Consider the following 16,290-nt stretch of genomic DNA (forward strand, 5'->3'; position numbering starts at 1 on the left):
CCAGCTCCTGCTTCTCCTCCAGCAACCAGAGCTAAGCACGCCAGCTCCTGCTTCTCCTCCAGCAACCAGAGCTAAGCACGCCAGCTACTGCTTCTCCTCCAGCAACCAGAGCTAAGCATTATGAGTATTCCCCAAATCTCCCTTGTGCCGGTAGCTAGTTAGATTAGAGGCATGCAGCCTGTCAGTCATTCATTTTTAGTACTCCGCTAACCTTTGAAGAGTGAAACTAAATACATATTTATATACAACCTTACTGTGAGTGTTATCATTTGGAGCCTGTTTTCCTGCTCACTTGAGATTACTGAACCCTTACACCCACCCCCCCCCCCCCCCCCCCCCACCACCACCACCATAGTACATTATCACCATCCAGTTTCTTAACGCTGTCTCACAAGTGGTTCACACGGAAGTCCTCCCACCTTCCATAATTAATCACACAAGTAACGCCCTTCTGGTCACAAACCTCGGAACGAGTGTTCACTTGTCCTGAGGCATAACCATCCGGGACTAGCGCTCGGGAATGTAGACTACTATCACGCTTCCACATACCATCACGACTATAGTGGTCGTCAAAAAGGGATGTAGCGACACACACACCCGCTACAACCGTAAACCGCACGACAGAGACCGAGACAAAGAGCTGTCAAAACAAACTGCCGCCATGACACCCTTGTTTACAAAATTTGAATTCCCGAGAAAACCTCACGAACTCGCTTTTCACGTAGACGGCCTCGGTCCAGCGCGTTCTTCTGCCCCACAATCTCCCTGACCCCCATATCCCTCCCGACTACTGGCTGTTATAAGTGAGTTCGTCAGAGCATAAACAATATCTGGTATTCATCTGTTTTCTGTTTTCACACTTGCGAGACTTGCCCTATATTTTCCTGGTAGAGCTAATCGTACTATTCAGCCTTCCTGATAAACACTTTATCCCTAAATAGCTCGTTTCTGCATCGAAAAAGTAAAATAGCTATTTTCTGCATAAAAGTAAATTCAACTCACCATTGTTGGCCGTGCCTGGAAACGTAGACTCGGCAGCTCCTCTCGTGGTGTTCTTGTTTTGCTCTTGTTTGTTCTCTTTTTCTCTCCACTTCTGATGTACGAAATTTTTGGGGTGTTACGTCTGTTCATGATTGTAAAGGAACCACCACACTGTTTTTCTTATGTTCACGCGCGGACGTTGAAACGAAAATTGAAGATCGCGCGGCGCTCTTCTTCTTCTTGGGGCCGTGAGTGTTGTACTGGTGCTACTAATTGTCGTACCTAATGTCACTATATGGCCACCTTTAGATGTAAAAGAGTATAAATTAAGTAAATGTAGCTATCACAACCAATAGTATGAGCCTACTTCCATGTCTCAGGTTAATTTAGCTTGTCGATCACAACCAATAGTATGAGCCTACTTTCATGTCTCAGGTTAATTTAGCTTGTCGATATGAGCGATTACAGACAGGGTCGCGTTGTGGTGTTGCTAATTATCGTACCTACTGCCGCTATATCACGGATGTCTAATATAATATCGGCTAATGTATATATATTTTGAGATGAGTGCACTGTATCCACCTGCAGATAGAAATGGATAGAAATGAATAGAAATGAAGAACAGATAGAAATGAATAGAAATGAAGAACAGATAGAAATGAATAGAAATGAAGAACAGATAGAAATGAATAGAAATGAAGAAAATGTAACTATCTAAATCAACAAAATCAACACTGCAATATCTCAATAACACATTAACTCTAACATAATATCTCTTAATTTAAATAACCAAAAAGAGCGATAAATAGATAGCTCTGATAATGGTCACTTAATATCCTTGAGGATGATGCAAATAATATATCAAGCCACTAACTATTGGCAACTCTGACTCAAAGTAGAATAGACTTGTCAAATTCACAAGGTAATATTTTCAAAGACTTGTGTATATAGGCAACCTGGGGAAGGTGATGGGTTCTTTACTACCACAGGGTCAAGGGAAGTGTGACAGAGATGAGCACCGAGACTACGCGCAGCTATAATGTAGGTACTATACATGGAGGTAGAATTGGAGTCGACACGGCCTGGTAATCCCCCATTCATTGAGGTGAAGCCGACGAACTGTCAAATTTACGGCCAAAAGATGGGGGTGGGCGAGCCTGGCCGAGCCCATTAAGAGGGAGCCTGACCTGACAACACCTGACACCTGGCCGTAAAAATGCCAGCTCGGGCGGATTCACTTAATTGGGCTGATGTCGACTCCACTAATTTTACCTCCATGGTGCTATATGATATGTAAGTAGAGGAAACAGCTCAATGCAAGTAAGTAAAATAGAAAAAGCCCGCAAAACTAAAGTAAAATAATATAAAAGATCCTTGTACATTTTTTTCATGGGGATTGTGGTGGAAGCAAGGAATTACTGTTAACTGTAGCGTGAGTGTAGCGAGCATGCAATAATTAATCTAAGGTGTTGGGGAGACTATATTCTGTTTTGTAACCCTGTAAACCTATAAAAATAAAACTATATGACAGATCTTGGCAACTTATTCTCGTGGGGATGATGATAAAGAGAAGAAATCACTATTAACCATACCATAATAGTGTCTAGCGAGCATGCAATAATTGAAAATCTAATGTGTATTCTCTATAGCCACCCAATAAACCTAGAGAAATAAAACAATATGAAGGATCTTGGTAACTTATTCTCGTGGGGATGATAATAAAGACAAGAAATCACTATTAACCATACCATAAGAGAGTCTAGCGGGCATACAATAATAAATTCCCGCCATCCACCGTTTAGTGACCCCGTAAAAGCGGCGGCACCCTCCATCTGTCACGATCAGCTGGACCCGGGGCGAGGCGTTGCGAGGGTGTACTATTGGTGGTATTATGCCCCACAGCTCCCCGCAAAGGACCAGTACATGCGCGTTCCTGAGTCTGTGGGCCGCGGCGGGGCTGGCGGCGGCGATGGTGGTGCTACTGGGCGGGGAGATAGGTGAGGGAGGCTGTGCGGCGCGGGGAGATGAGAGGGAGGCTGTGTGAGGGAGATGCTGGGTGTGGGAGATAGTGAGGGAGGCTGTGTGTGAAATAGTGAGGGAGATGTGTGGGGAGATAGTAAGGGATGATGTGTGGGGAAGATAGTGAGGGATGATGTGTGGGGGAGATAGTGAGGGATGATGTGTGGGGGAGATAGTTAGGGATGATGTGTAGGGAGATAGCGAGGGGAAGATGAGGTATGCTGTGTGGGGAGATGAGGGAGGGTGTGTGTGGGAGATAGTGAGGGGGAGGCGGGGAGAGGAGGGATGCTGTGTGTGATTCTGGAAGGGAGATTTGTTCGGGATGCTGTGAAGGGGATAGGTGAGGGATGCTGCTGTGTGTTTATCTTCCTGTTCACTTGTCAGATCTCCCTTTAAGAGGCTTACTAAGGGATGCTGTGAAGGGGATAGGTGAGGGGATGCTGCGTGTGATTCTGGAAGGGAGATGTGTAAGGGATGCTGTGCGAGGAGATGTGAGGGATGCTGGGCAGGGAGATAGCTGAGGGATACTGTGAAGGGAGATATTGAGGGTGGCGGTGAGATGAGGGATACTGGGGAGGAAAATAGGTGAGGGATGCTGGGATAGTGATGCTAGAAGGGGGATAGGTGGGGAATGATGTGTGGGGAGATGTGATGGATGCTGTGTGTGTTTATCTCCCCGTTCCCTTGTCACATCTCCCCTTAGAGGCTTACCGAGGGATGCTGAGATGACCCGCTAATATCCTCGACAATACTTCAATACTCTTTAACTTTTTCCCTTTTCATAATGTTCTACTTCCATACCATTTCCTATCACCTCACCACCTCCTCCATCACCTTCTCCTCTCCTCCTCCCGGCAGCCCCCACCCCCTGGACCCACATCACAGTGCAGGGGACCAAGTGTGTGGGCTCAGCGGTGCAAGGCTGGTACTTCCCCCATGGCAAGCAAGGCTGCCTCACTGCCGTCGACTCCACGAACCACCGCCAGCTGAAGGAGATGGGCAGCCACCCCGACAACATCCACTACTCCTTCCAGGTCGGGAGCGGGGAGGGGGGAATGGGGGGCGGTTGTGTGTAAGGAGGCGGACCAAAAGATAGTTATATAGCTTACTGACCACATAGACAAACCAAGAGATAGTTACATAGTTTACTGACCAAATAGACTAAATTAACCTCTCTTCTGGTCTCTCATTCCTATTTTTTCCATACCATTTCCATACCACAGGCACAGGGGTGGGGATGGATGGGGGGGGTGTAAGGTAGTGGACCAAAAGATAGTCATATAGCTTACCAACCACATAGTTTTTTACCTTGTCGACCACATAGACAAACCGAGAGATAATTTCATAGTTTACTGACCACATATCATCATCATCATCGTTTAACATCCATTTATTCCCTATGGTGGGGTTGGACGGGATATGAGCCTCCTCCACTGTTGCCGGTCCATAGCCATTTCTTCTGTGATGTTCAGTCTCCTCATATCTTCCTCCACCACCTTTCTCCATGTCTTCCTTGGCCTTCCTTCCTTCCTGACCACATAGACTAAATTAACCTCTCTCCTTGCCTCATTCCTTTTTTTTCTTGCAGTAGTGCCTAGTTGTATTTTTTCTTGTATTTTTTTTTCCCCTTGAGCTGCTTCCCTTGTTAAAAAAAGAGATAGTTCTTTACCTCGCTCGTCACTCGTAAAGACCTTCATGTCGACTTAATGAAAAATACAATATAGATTTAGTCCAACATAAAAATATAAATCCCACCTCAGAACTTGGTATTTGATCGGAGAATACATTAAGCCATCATGGTCCTGGGTGTGTATTTTATGTGTCCTGACTCTGCCACATCTATTCCGCCTGACATTTTCCTCCGTCCCCCAAGGTACCGCCAGTGGAGGGAGGGGGCGGGGGGTACTCACGCTGGCAGAGGCGGCTGTATGCTGTCCTGCGCCTTCGTCTTCTACACAGAGATGGTGAGACTTTTATTTATTAGGATTTGCTTATTTTCTTCCACCATCCATTCTCAGATTTGCCTCTTATGTATGTGATGGTGAGTGTTCTAGTGCATTCCTATATTGCTGTAGAAGAATGAAGTGTATACAGAAAAGAAGGTGTATATATTAAAATGACATGGCTGAACCCGGTAGCTGCGGGGATCATGTTTCTTAATGGTCCCTCTAAGCGAGAAAAATAAGAAAAAATCATCACTCACGCAAAACATTTCATAATATATATCAACGCATTTGTGATCAGTTTATGCATCATCTATTTTTTGGGGTTTATATCATGGCAAAAATTTGGCCCATCGCTGCTACATGATAAAGCCACAAATTTGACCCGTTGCTGCTACCGGGTTAAGTGAATGTGTGTGTGTGTGTGTGTGTGTGTGTGTGTGTGTTGGCACATGTACACCACAATTTTTATACCCTGTCACTTCTCTATTCCCTTGTCCTTTATTTCTCCTGCATCTGGCACTTAATCACCCACACATCAGCAAATATACACGACTCTTTACTCTTATTCTTGGTCCCCCCGACAGGCTACTTCTCCAGGCACAGCCACATCACTCCTCTATTACCTTGTTCCTCCTTATTTCTGGGTCTGGCACTGAATCACCCAAACATTAGCAAAGACACACGACCTGTATCACCCATATTCCCACTCCCCGACAGGCTACTTCTCAGGACACAGCAGCAAGGTGACACTGAGAACCCGCCTCGGTTACACCCAGGCGGGGCAGCCCTACACCCCCGCCGTCATCGCCAGCAGCTACCAGGAACGCAAACTCTACTGCAACTCCGTCAAGCGTCACACATTCCGCGGCCAAACCTTTGACTGCTCCCCACAAGTGCTGGCGGTGTTGTTCTCCCTCCAGCATGAACGCTACCTCCTCAACCTCCTCATCCCCACCAGGAGGGACGACACGAACGAGTGGACCAACCGTAACCTGGGCCTGGTGACGGACGTGTATGTGACGGTGGGTGTTATTGTTTACATAAAAGAATAGTGCGTAAAAATGTGTTAAAATGACGATGGCATAATGGAATGTGTATGTGAGTATGGCTATTTATTTGTTTGTATTTTTTTTGTTGATTGGATAGAATGATACATAGAAAAATAGACTCTCTCCACCCGAAATTGACCTCTCTTTTGGCTACTCTTCACTTTAATATTTTATGGGAAAGGCGAGTAGCAGGCTTTTTTTTTGTGCTCTTTTTATTGCCATTGAGCTGTTTCCTCTGATGTAAAAAAAAAAAAAGACATGGATTCAGATTACCATGGCATCCTCCCTCTTCCCTCGTCTCAAACTCTCGTCTTCTCCGCAGTTCTTCAGTCAGGCCGCGTGGTATGTCCGGGTTCTGCTGGGGCTTCAAGTGCTGTTCTTCCCTGCCGTGGTCGTGCTTCTGTGGCGGTTCAGGCGGAGTGTGGCAGCGCTGGAGAGGCCGCCCAACCACCTCGAGTGTGTCCTGGCGCTCCTGGCGATGGCGCTGCTGATTGTTAACTGTGAGTGGTTCGGTGGAGTCTCGGATTGTCTTCTTTTTCCCTGTCGTTAATTTTTTAAATTTTTTTTATATTGTCATTTTGTTTGTTTTTCTTCGTTTCCCGTAGATGTCATTGCTTTGATTCTCCTTTTCCTTGTTCTTTAGATATCTGATATTTGTTTGTTTTTGATATTTTCATGAAGCAGTAATTTCTTTGTTATTATTTTTTATTGATTTTTTTTTATTGGTGTTTTTTATTTATTTATTAATTTTTTTATTTTTTGTTTACTTTTTTATTATTTTTTTTTGATTGGTTGTTTGTTTGTTTTCTATTGGTGTTTTTTTTGTTTTTCTGTTGGTGTGGTTTTATTTTATTTTATTTTTTTTGATTGGTGGTTTGTTTGTTTTTCTATTGGTGTTTTTTTTTGTTTTTCTGTTGGTGTGTTTTTATTTTATTTTATTTTTTTTGATTGGTGGTTTGTTTGTTTTTCTATTGGTGTTTTGTTTGTTTGCAGAATATTAGATCGTCACCTCTTTCATAACCCTTGATTTGCGCCCCTCAGGTTGAAGCTCATTTCCAGAGAGTTTTTGGTTTATATTTTGTTCACCTTAAAATTTTGCGTTCTCTCTCACTTCTCCTTTCATATTTTCTCGCCAGCAAAATATTAAATCATCACCTCTTTTAACGCCATTGATTTGTGCCTCTTGGCTTGAAGCTCATTTTCTGAAGTTGTTTGGTTTTATTTTATTCTGTATATAGTGTTAGTGTTCATTCAGCATTTACTTCTACATTTTATTAGATGCATAGTTATCTGATCTCAAAAAAAACAAATACTGGCTACAGATACTTCCCTTGTTAACTTGTTTTTTAGATGTAATTTTATATCCCTGAACTTTTCGTCTTTACTATGCCTGTTTTCACTGCCTGACTCACAAGATACTGAATGAAAGGTTAATATATAATCCACTAATACTAGCCATTAAGTCACTAATCCATACTAACAATTTATGCACTGAGTGGTAGTATTAAGGGAAGGGAGGACAAGGACTCACTTTCTCACATCGTTTCCTGTCAGTATCGCCTTAGAATACATGCAGACAAGACCTTCCCATCAGTTCCCATCAGTAATACCTTAGAATACATGCAGACAAGACCTTCCCATCAGTTCCCATCAGTAATACCTTAGAATACATGCAGTCAAGACCTTCCCATCAGTTCCCATCAGTAATACCTTAGAATACATGCAGACAAGACCTTCCCATCAGTTCCCATCAGTAATACCTTAGAATACATGCAGACAACACCTTCCCATCAGTAATACCTTAGAATACATGCAGACAATACCTTCCCATCAGTTCCCATCAGTAATACCTTAGAATACATGCAGACAACACCTTCCCATCAGTAATACCTTAGAATACATGCAGACAAGACCTTCCCATCAGTTCCCATCAGTAATACCTTAGAATACATGCAGACAAGACCTTCCCATCAGTTCCCATCAGTAATACCTTAGAATACATGCAGACAAGACCTTCCCATCAGTTCCCATCAGTAATACCTTAGAATACATGCAGACAATACCTTCCCATCAGTTCCCATCAGTAATACCTTAGAATACATGCAGACAAGACCTTCCCATCAGTTCCCATCAGTAATACCTTAGAATACATGCAGACAATACCTTCCCATCAGTTCCCATCAGTAATACCTTAGAATACATGCAGACAATACCTTCCCATCAGTTCCCATCAGTAATACCTTAGAATACATGCAGACAATACCTTCCCATCAGTTCCCATCAGTAATACCTTAGAATACATGCAGACAAGACCTTCCCATCAGTTCCCATCAGTAATACCTTAGAATACATGCAGACAATACCTTCCCATCAGTTCCCATCAGTAATACCTTAGAATACATGCAGACAATACCTTCCCATCAGTTCCCATCAGTAATACCTTAGAATACATGCAGACAACACCTTCCCATTAGTTCCTATCAGTAATACCTTAGAATACATGCAGACAACACCTTCCCATCAGTTCCCATCAGTAATACCTTAGAATACATGCAGACAAGACCTTCCCATCAGTTCCCATCAGTAATACCTTAGAATACATGCAGACAATACCTTCCCATCAGTTCCCATCAGTAATACCTTAGAATACATGCAGACAAGACCTTCCCATCAGTTCCCATCAGTAATACCTTAGAATACATGCAGACAACACCTTCCCATCAGTTCCCATCAGTAATACCTTAGAATACATGCAGACAACACCTTCCCATCAGTTCCCATCAGTAATACCTTAGAATACATGCAGACAACACCTTCTCAGCAGCCTACTCTGAGCATATGCACACCCCAACACCCATCACCTCACATCTCACCGGCTGGCACATTCGGATGACCCACAGAAGCATTGGAACACACCACATTGTCCTGGATTCACATGCTGGGCTGAGAAAAGACGTGCGTTTGTTTTCCACGTTGCTGCCTGATTTATAGTACACGATAGGTATGATGGGTATTTGTGTGTGTGTGTGTTTGCCTACGAGTGATATACAGGGAATGAGCTGTGATTGTAGGGTCTCTGTTCAACCCACAAGCATTAAAATTATATTCACTGTACATTGCCAAAGCTTAGGACACAGCACATGCACACAATAAGCTCTCGAGGAACACTGCCGTCCACACCACATGACTGTCTTGCTATCGTCAAACTGCACAGCGTGAACACCAACACTGCCTGCTGGATGCACACACTTGGGGGTTACAAGATATACCTTCATCTCGGACATCACCTTGGATTTGGAAGCCCAGTAACCCCTCTTTTGGCCTCTCAGTCTTAACGCTCTTTGCTGGAACAGGCTATTGGTGGGCATTTGTTTTGCTTGTTTTTTTATGCCCTTGAGCTGTTTCCATGGACATAAGAGAATAAAAACCACTTGATAAACTTCAGTAACACTCACCCACATAGATCATTACACGAAAAAGGATCCAAGCGGCAAGTAGCAGGCTTTTTTTTTGCTTTGCACTCTTTTTGTTGCCCTTGAGCTGTCTCCTGCACTGTAAAAAACAAAACAAAAAAACAACAACAAAAAAAGCCCCATTCAGATCCTTCCACTACAATAACGGGGAGGTGGAACTTGACCTCCTTGTCCCTCCACCCGCTGGTAGTAGTGCCGAGTGCCAGGTGAAGGCCCGCTCGCTCCCCTTGTGGCACCGTGGCACTTTGCAGGTCCGCTGGAGGTTGTGGCCCTGCTGGTGGAGTGTCCCTGGCTGGTGGTGGTCAATGATGTCAGGAAGAACTTTTTCTATGCCTCCTTCATGACATTTTTCCTCTATCTCACTGACAAGCACTTGGAGGTAAGGGAGGAGGAGGGGGGTGTTGGTGATCCTCCGTATTCTTACTCCGGGAAGTTCTTTGCATGATGAAGCACCGACTCCTCACTGGCATGCTTTCATCTATTCGTTTCTCTTTTCCTTAGTGTTCCTTTTAACCTGTCCGCTACGATTGGCACGGATTTGGCTTTCACTGATAGCCTGAAAACATACACTCCCAGGTCTTTCTCTGCCTCTGTGGTGGATAGTAGAGTGTTTCCCATGTGGTATTGGTATGCTGGATATCCCCTCCCACAGTGCATGACTTTACATTTTTCTTCATTGAATTGTAGCAGCCACTTTTTGTTCCATTCCTGTAGCTTGGTGATGTCTCCTTGTAGGAAATTCGCAGTCAAGGGGTTAAGCATTGTCTCAGGAATGTGATTTTTGGTTGGAATGGTTGTATCTCAGAAGGTTTATTTTGCTACCATTCTACATATACAGCCTATCACAAGTTGTACCTTTATTTGTTTAGTTTGGAATGATGTTGTTTTTCCGAGTTAATGTTTAGTAGTTAAAAATACCTCCCCATTCCTTACTCTCCCTTCCCTCCATACCCTCCCTTCCATCCCCTTCTCCCTTCCTGTGTCCTAAATGACCCACTGTTCCTACTCTCCCTCCCTTCCATTCCCCAATTTCCATTCTGTACACTAAAATTCCTCCCTTCCATTCCTCAATTTCCCTTCTGTACACTAAAATTCCTCCCTTCCATTCCTCAATTTCCCTTCTGTACACTAAAATTCCTCCCTTCCATTCCTCAATTTCCCTTCTGTACACTAAAATTCCTCCTTCCATTCCCAACTTCCTTCTGTACACTAAAATTCCTCCCTTCCATTCCTCAATTTCCCTTCTGTACACTAAACTTCCTCCCTTCCATTCCTCAATTTCCCTTCTGTACACTAAAATTCCTCCCTTCCATTCCTCAATTTCCCTTCTGTACACTAAAATTCCTCCCTTCCATTCCTCAATTTCCCTTCTGTACACTAAAATTCCTCCCTTCCATTCCTCAATTTCCCTTCTGTACACTAAAATTCCTCCCTTCCATTCCCCAACTTCCCTTAAAGAAAGCTGCAGTTGGTAAGTTATATTATGTGGGATGTTGTCATATTTCACAATTTATTTTTTACTGAAGTCTCTCTCGATGGTTGCTTCCACTCTTTAGCAGTTATGAGTTGGGTCGAGTATTACCCCCTTGTAGAGACACTGTCCTCACTGGCACCTCCACCTGTGTGTTGTTTTGGTCACTCCTGTTGTGGCACCCATGGCTGCGACTGTTCCTTCTTTTTGTTCTTGTACAGGGCTGAGTGTGGCCAAATCTGTTGATGCCTGTGGCTGTCACTCACTGTGTACCATATTTGCCTATTTGCCTGAGCACTAGAATTTTTTGCTAGCAACTCCAGTCGTCAACAGATGTGTTTAACCCGGTAGCAGCGACGGGCCAAATTTGTGGCTTTACCGTGTAGCAGCAACGGGCCAAATTTGTGGCTTTACCGTGTAGCAGCGATGGGCCAAATTTGTGGCTTTACCGTGTAGCAGCGATGGGCCAAATTTGTGGCTTTACCGTGTAGCAGCGATGGGCCAAATTTGTGGCTTTACCGTGTAGCAGCAACGGGCCAAATTTGTGGCTTTACCGTGTAGCAGCGACGGGCCAAATTTGTGGCTTTACCGTGTAGCAGCAACGGGCCAAATTTGTGGCTTTACCGTGTAGCAGCGACGGGCCAAATTTGTGCCATGATATAAACCCCCCAAAATAGATGATACATAATCTGATCACAAATGCTTTGATATATATTATGAAATGGTTTGTGTGAGGGGTGTTTTTTTCTCATTTTTCTCGCTTGGAGGGACCATTAAGAAACATGATCCCCGCTGCTACTGGGTTAATGGGTGGGTGTGGCTCGGATAAGGATGTATGTAAATATTAGTTACTGCATCATTTTCCATGTTTTGTGTAGTGTGGCAATGTGACAATTTATTTATGCCTATTATGGTAAAAACATGTATGAAGCAAAATATTTAATGTATCAATGCTATTATTTATTTATCATAGCATTGCGATATTTTTTTATTGTATTGTAAAAAATGTTATTTGTTATGAATCTTTAATGTTGTGTTGTGTTCAAATGTAAGTGTTGGTGTTCTTTCAATCTCACTCATCAGGCAGGGCAGGTTGATATTGGAAAATAGTTATAGACAAATAAACTGATCACTAAAATAACTCTTAACAACATCTAACCTTAAATGCATTATACTTTAACTCCCCTCTATCTTGTTCTTTCAGTATTCCTATTTTCCCTTCCGTTCACCAATATAAACTCATAACCATCTTATTTCACCCATATAAATCAAATAACTCCACACACACATTATCTTTCGCCTAGTTCCCCAATCATCTATTTTCACCCGTATCAACACCTAACACGGTACTCCCATCCTTAGCCCGGCCGAGTCTGCCCCCACGCCAAGAAGGCCATGAACCTGAGCATCCGTTCGGGCACACTGGCCATCGTGATCGTGGACATGACGGAGCATATCGTGAGCATTCAGAACCCCCTGGCCGCCACCTATGAGCCCATGCACCTCAGTATGTCCATGCTCATGTACGCTATGCTCGCCTGCTACCTCTGCTGCATCAGTGTGCGGACCTGTGCGGTGAGTGGGGGGGGATGTGGGTGTGAGGTAAGGTGTGTGTGTGTGTGTGTGTGTGTGTATTTACCTAGTTGTATTTACCTAGTTCTTGTTTTACAGGACCTGGGCTTACGCTCGTGTGGTCCTGTCTCCGTATCTGTATTTGTCCAACTTTTGTGTGTGTGTGAGAGTGAGAGAGGACAGATGTGTGTGTGTGTGTGTGTGTGTGTGTGTGTGTGTGTGTGGTGGGAGAATGCAGTGACTTTAAGAAGGCTTTTGAAATTCTCTATGACTTTTCATTTTCAAGAGTGGTAATTTTACAAGCTTTTTTTCACCATTGTTTTATATGTTTACTCTTAACTCCTTCCTCTGGTATAAAACAAGAAAAAAAAGAGGAATGGTAGGAGCGAGAAAAATGAGTAACAAAGGGAGTAGGCAAGTGGAAAAGAATGAGGAATAGAAGGAATCAGAATCAGAGAAAATGTGTTAAGAGAGAGTGAGGAGAAAGCCTTACCCTTCCCCACCGTTGCCAGATTGTCGTACACAGAGCATAGCATTTACCGGTTTCTGACACCTAACTATTGCCAAGAAACATCAGGAATTAACCATTTAAACGATAATTATAAGTGAATCTCGTTATTGGGGTCCACGAGACAGTTTTTGGGTCAGAAGTCAGAGGCTGAGTAAGGCAATCTGACAATGTTGCCCTTCCCCCCTTCTGCAGGCCCTGGACGCCATCAGGAGGAAGGGCGTGGCGCAGGAGGAGGAGACGCGGTGCCAGGAGGCGATGGTGCTGGTCTTCACTTGGCTTGTGTTCTGTCTGAGTGCGGCCGACTTTGTGCTCAAGAGGGTGAGGCTCGGAGGCTCTGTGTTCAGTCATGTTCCTGTGGTTGAGGTTAACTTCATGTATAAGGGAAAATTTTATCTTTTTTCATCATCAATTTGTAAGTTTTTTGCATCCTGAGTTCCATTTTTACTGTTCTCTCATCTTATTTCCTCAACAACCAGTATCTAATGTTCTTTTAGTCCAATATTTTTCTAGTCTTCTCTATCTGTTCATCTCCTTTTTAATTTCCTTTTCTCTCCTCATCTCATATCTCTTCATCTCCTTTTTAATTTCCCTTTCTCTCCTCATCTCATATCTCTTCATCTCCTTTTTAATTTCCTTTCCTCTCCTCATCTCATCTTTCTAACCTCCTCTCATCTCCTTTTTTAACTTCCCTTCCTCTCCTCTTCTCATCTCATCCCTTCCCCTCATCTATCTAATCTCCTTTCCTCCCCTCATCTCCTTTTAAACTGCCTTCGTCTCGTCATCTTCTTTCTAATCTCCTTTCCTCCCCTCATCTCCTTTTTAACTCCCTTTCCTCTCTTCATCTTCTTTCTAATCTCCTTTCCTCCCCTCATCTCCTTTTTAACTGCCTTCGTCTCATCATCTTCTTTCTAATCTTTCCTCCCCTCATCTCCTTTTTAACTGCCTTTCCTCTCATCATCTATCTAATCTCCTTTCCTCCCCTCATCTCCTTTTTAACTGCCTTTCCTCTCTTCATCTATCTAATCTCCTTTCCTCCCCTCATCTCCTTTTTAACTGCCTTTCCTCTCTTCATCGTCTCCCTTTTTCTTTTCTCCTAATTTCCTCTATCTGTTTCACCTCCTTTCCTCTACAGCTACGAACGTCCTCCTTTAGTTCATCCTTCTAACCTCCTCTATCTCCTTCCCTCCTCAGCTTTCTTGTCTTCCTTTTTCTTTCCATTCTCCTAATTTCCACCATCTGTTTCACCTCCTTTCCTTTATATCTACTAACGTCCTTTACTTCATCCGTCTAACCTCCTCCACCTGTTTATCTCCTTCCCTCATCAGCTTTCTTACCTCTCTTTTCCTTTCCATTCTCCTAATTTCCTCTATCTGTTTCACCTCCTTTCCTCTACAGCTACTAACATTAACCTTTCTTTAGTTCATCTTTCTAACCTCCTCCACCTGTTCATCTCCGTTCCTCCTCAGCTGCATGACGGGATGTGGATGTGGGAGTACAGTTTTGGGCAGCTGGAGATCGAGAACACGGGGGGCTTCCTGCTGGGCGTGTTCTGCCTCTGGAACACCTACACCTGTGTCCTGCTGGTGGTGTACAGCCCCCTCAAGAAAGCCCCACAGCCCCGAGGTCAGTGAGGGGGGCAAGGTCAAGCTGGGTTGGAAGGTCAAGTTGGCGAGCGTTTTTATTCCAGGAAGACGAGAATTAGATTTGTTTTTTTATACAGAAAGAGAAGGGAAAAAAAAAGAGGGATATGATGAAGACATGGAAACTATTACTGTGAAAAGGGTGCTGGAAAAGAGCTGTTATTTAATCTCATTTTTAACCTTTTAACTTTAGTCATTTCAATAAGTTTTTAATCTGGGAGGCTGAGAATTAGATTTGTTTTTTTATACAGTAAGAGAAGGAAAATGAAAATAAAAAAGAGGGTTATGATCAAGACTGATGAAAACTACTACTGTGAAAATAGTGCTGGAAAAGAGCTGTTGTTTCATCTCATTTTTAACCTTTTAACTTTAATCATTTCAATCATTTTCAATCTGTCAGGCTGAGAACTAGATTTGAAAAGATATTGGGAAAGGGCATCTGTTTTTTGTTTCTGTGGTGCTGTTCATACTATGGGTCGTATTATACGACATTTTGGAGCCCAAGAACACAAATTTGACAAGGCTTTCATAGGAGTTGTGGGCATTTCCAGGAGTAGTTTTATGATCCTGGTGGTAGTTTGACCCTCCCTCTGTACCATGAACCTAGAAACACAAATTTGACAAGGCTTTCATAGGAGTTGTGGGCATTTCCAGGAGTAGTTTTATGATCCTGGTGGTAGTTTGACCCTTCCTCTGTAACATGAATCCAAGAACACAAATTTGACAAGGCTTTCATAGGAGTTGTGGGCATTTCCAGGAGTAGTTTTATGATCCTGCTGGTAGTTTGACCCTTCCTCTGAACCATGAGCCTGAAGAAACACTCATTAGAACCCGACTGACCCCTTCTTTGACCTTTAGAATTAGCTGATGTGAGGAGTGAAAGTGTACTACTGACCTGTGTCACTATAATTCTATAATGTAAAAAGACACTGTAATATAAGAAGAGAAGAAGGTAATTGTTGAACATGATTAGGACAGAGCTTGGTTACTTTAATGACTGTGTGTTATGACGTCAAGAAAATCAGGGTACATAATATGTCAAATGAGTCACGTTGAGTCATGTTAGGTCAGGTCATTGTGTGAGTGTGTAGGTTTGCCACGGGTCAGGTCAGGTTTGGGCGGAAGTTTCAGGTCATGGTCTTATTTTTCCTTCTCCCTCTGCCCCCGCCAGTGAGGATAGACATGTCGCGGGTGGTGGGCGTGCCGCTGCGGGCCAGGCAGTCGCCCTCCTTCGTCGACCTCAGGGTCACCACCTTATGAAGACTCGGGAATATAGGTGAGTGGAGTGGGCAGTGTCTTGTTTACTTTGAGACTTGATAGAGACTTGTTTTGTACCATCAATGAGTGCCTTTTTTCATGTAATTTCTCCTTCATATTATGTGTGAGGAATACCATTTTCAAACAAGTGACAATTTATGTGTTATTGTCATATAGATTTTCCCCCTTAATCTGTAATCTTACTGTATCTTAATATGTGTACTTTATTCACTCGTTATTCATATATTAATTTATTTATTTATTTATTCATTTATTTATTCATTTATTATTTATTCAGTTCAACAATTTACTTCATCAGTTATTCAAGTTTTTTTTATTTTGGTTCTTCCTTTGGTTCTTTCTTCTTGTTC

At 43.2% G+C, this 16,290-nt stretch overlaps 1 protein-coding gene across 3 annotated transcripts in view; it reads left to right on the forward strand.

Annotated features, from left to right (window-relative positions):
* The first annotated feature begins 2,745 nt into the window (after positions 1-2,745).
* LOC126985538 (protein wntless-like) overlaps positions 2,746-16,290 on the forward strand; it is a 32,381-nt gene continuing 18,836 nt past the window's right edge. For all 3 annotated transcript variants that reach the window (XR_007738779.1, XR_007738778.1, XM_050840583.1), the window contains exons 1-10: positions 2,746-2,978; positions 3,859-4,034; positions 4,874-4,964; positions 5,664-5,968; positions 6,318-6,495; positions 9,720-9,847; positions 12,302-12,514; positions 13,215-13,340; positions 14,489-14,645; positions 15,834-15,938. Coding sequence is in view for 1 of the 3 variants with exons in the window: in XM_050840583.1 (XP_050696540.1) it covers positions 2,873-2,978; positions 3,859-4,034; positions 4,874-4,964; positions 5,664-5,968; positions 6,318-6,495; positions 9,720-9,847; positions 12,302-12,514; positions 13,215-13,340; positions 14,489-14,645; positions 15,834-15,922 (1,569 nt within the window). In the remaining 2 variants the exon portion in view is untranslated. The remainder of the gene's footprint in view (positions 2,979-3,858; positions 4,035-4,873; positions 4,965-5,663; positions 5,969-6,317; positions 6,496-9,719; positions 9,848-12,301; positions 12,515-13,214; positions 13,341-14,488; positions 14,646-15,833; positions 15,939-16,290) is intronic.

This window comes from Eriocheir sinensis, chromosome 59 (genome assembly GCF_024679095.1).
Source record: "Eriocheir sinensis breed Jianghai 21 chromosome 59, ASM2467909v1, whole genome shotgun sequence".
In the NCBI taxonomy this organism is placed as follows: domain Eukaryota; kingdom Metazoa; phylum Arthropoda; class Malacostraca; order Decapoda; family Varunidae; genus Eriocheir; species Eriocheir sinensis.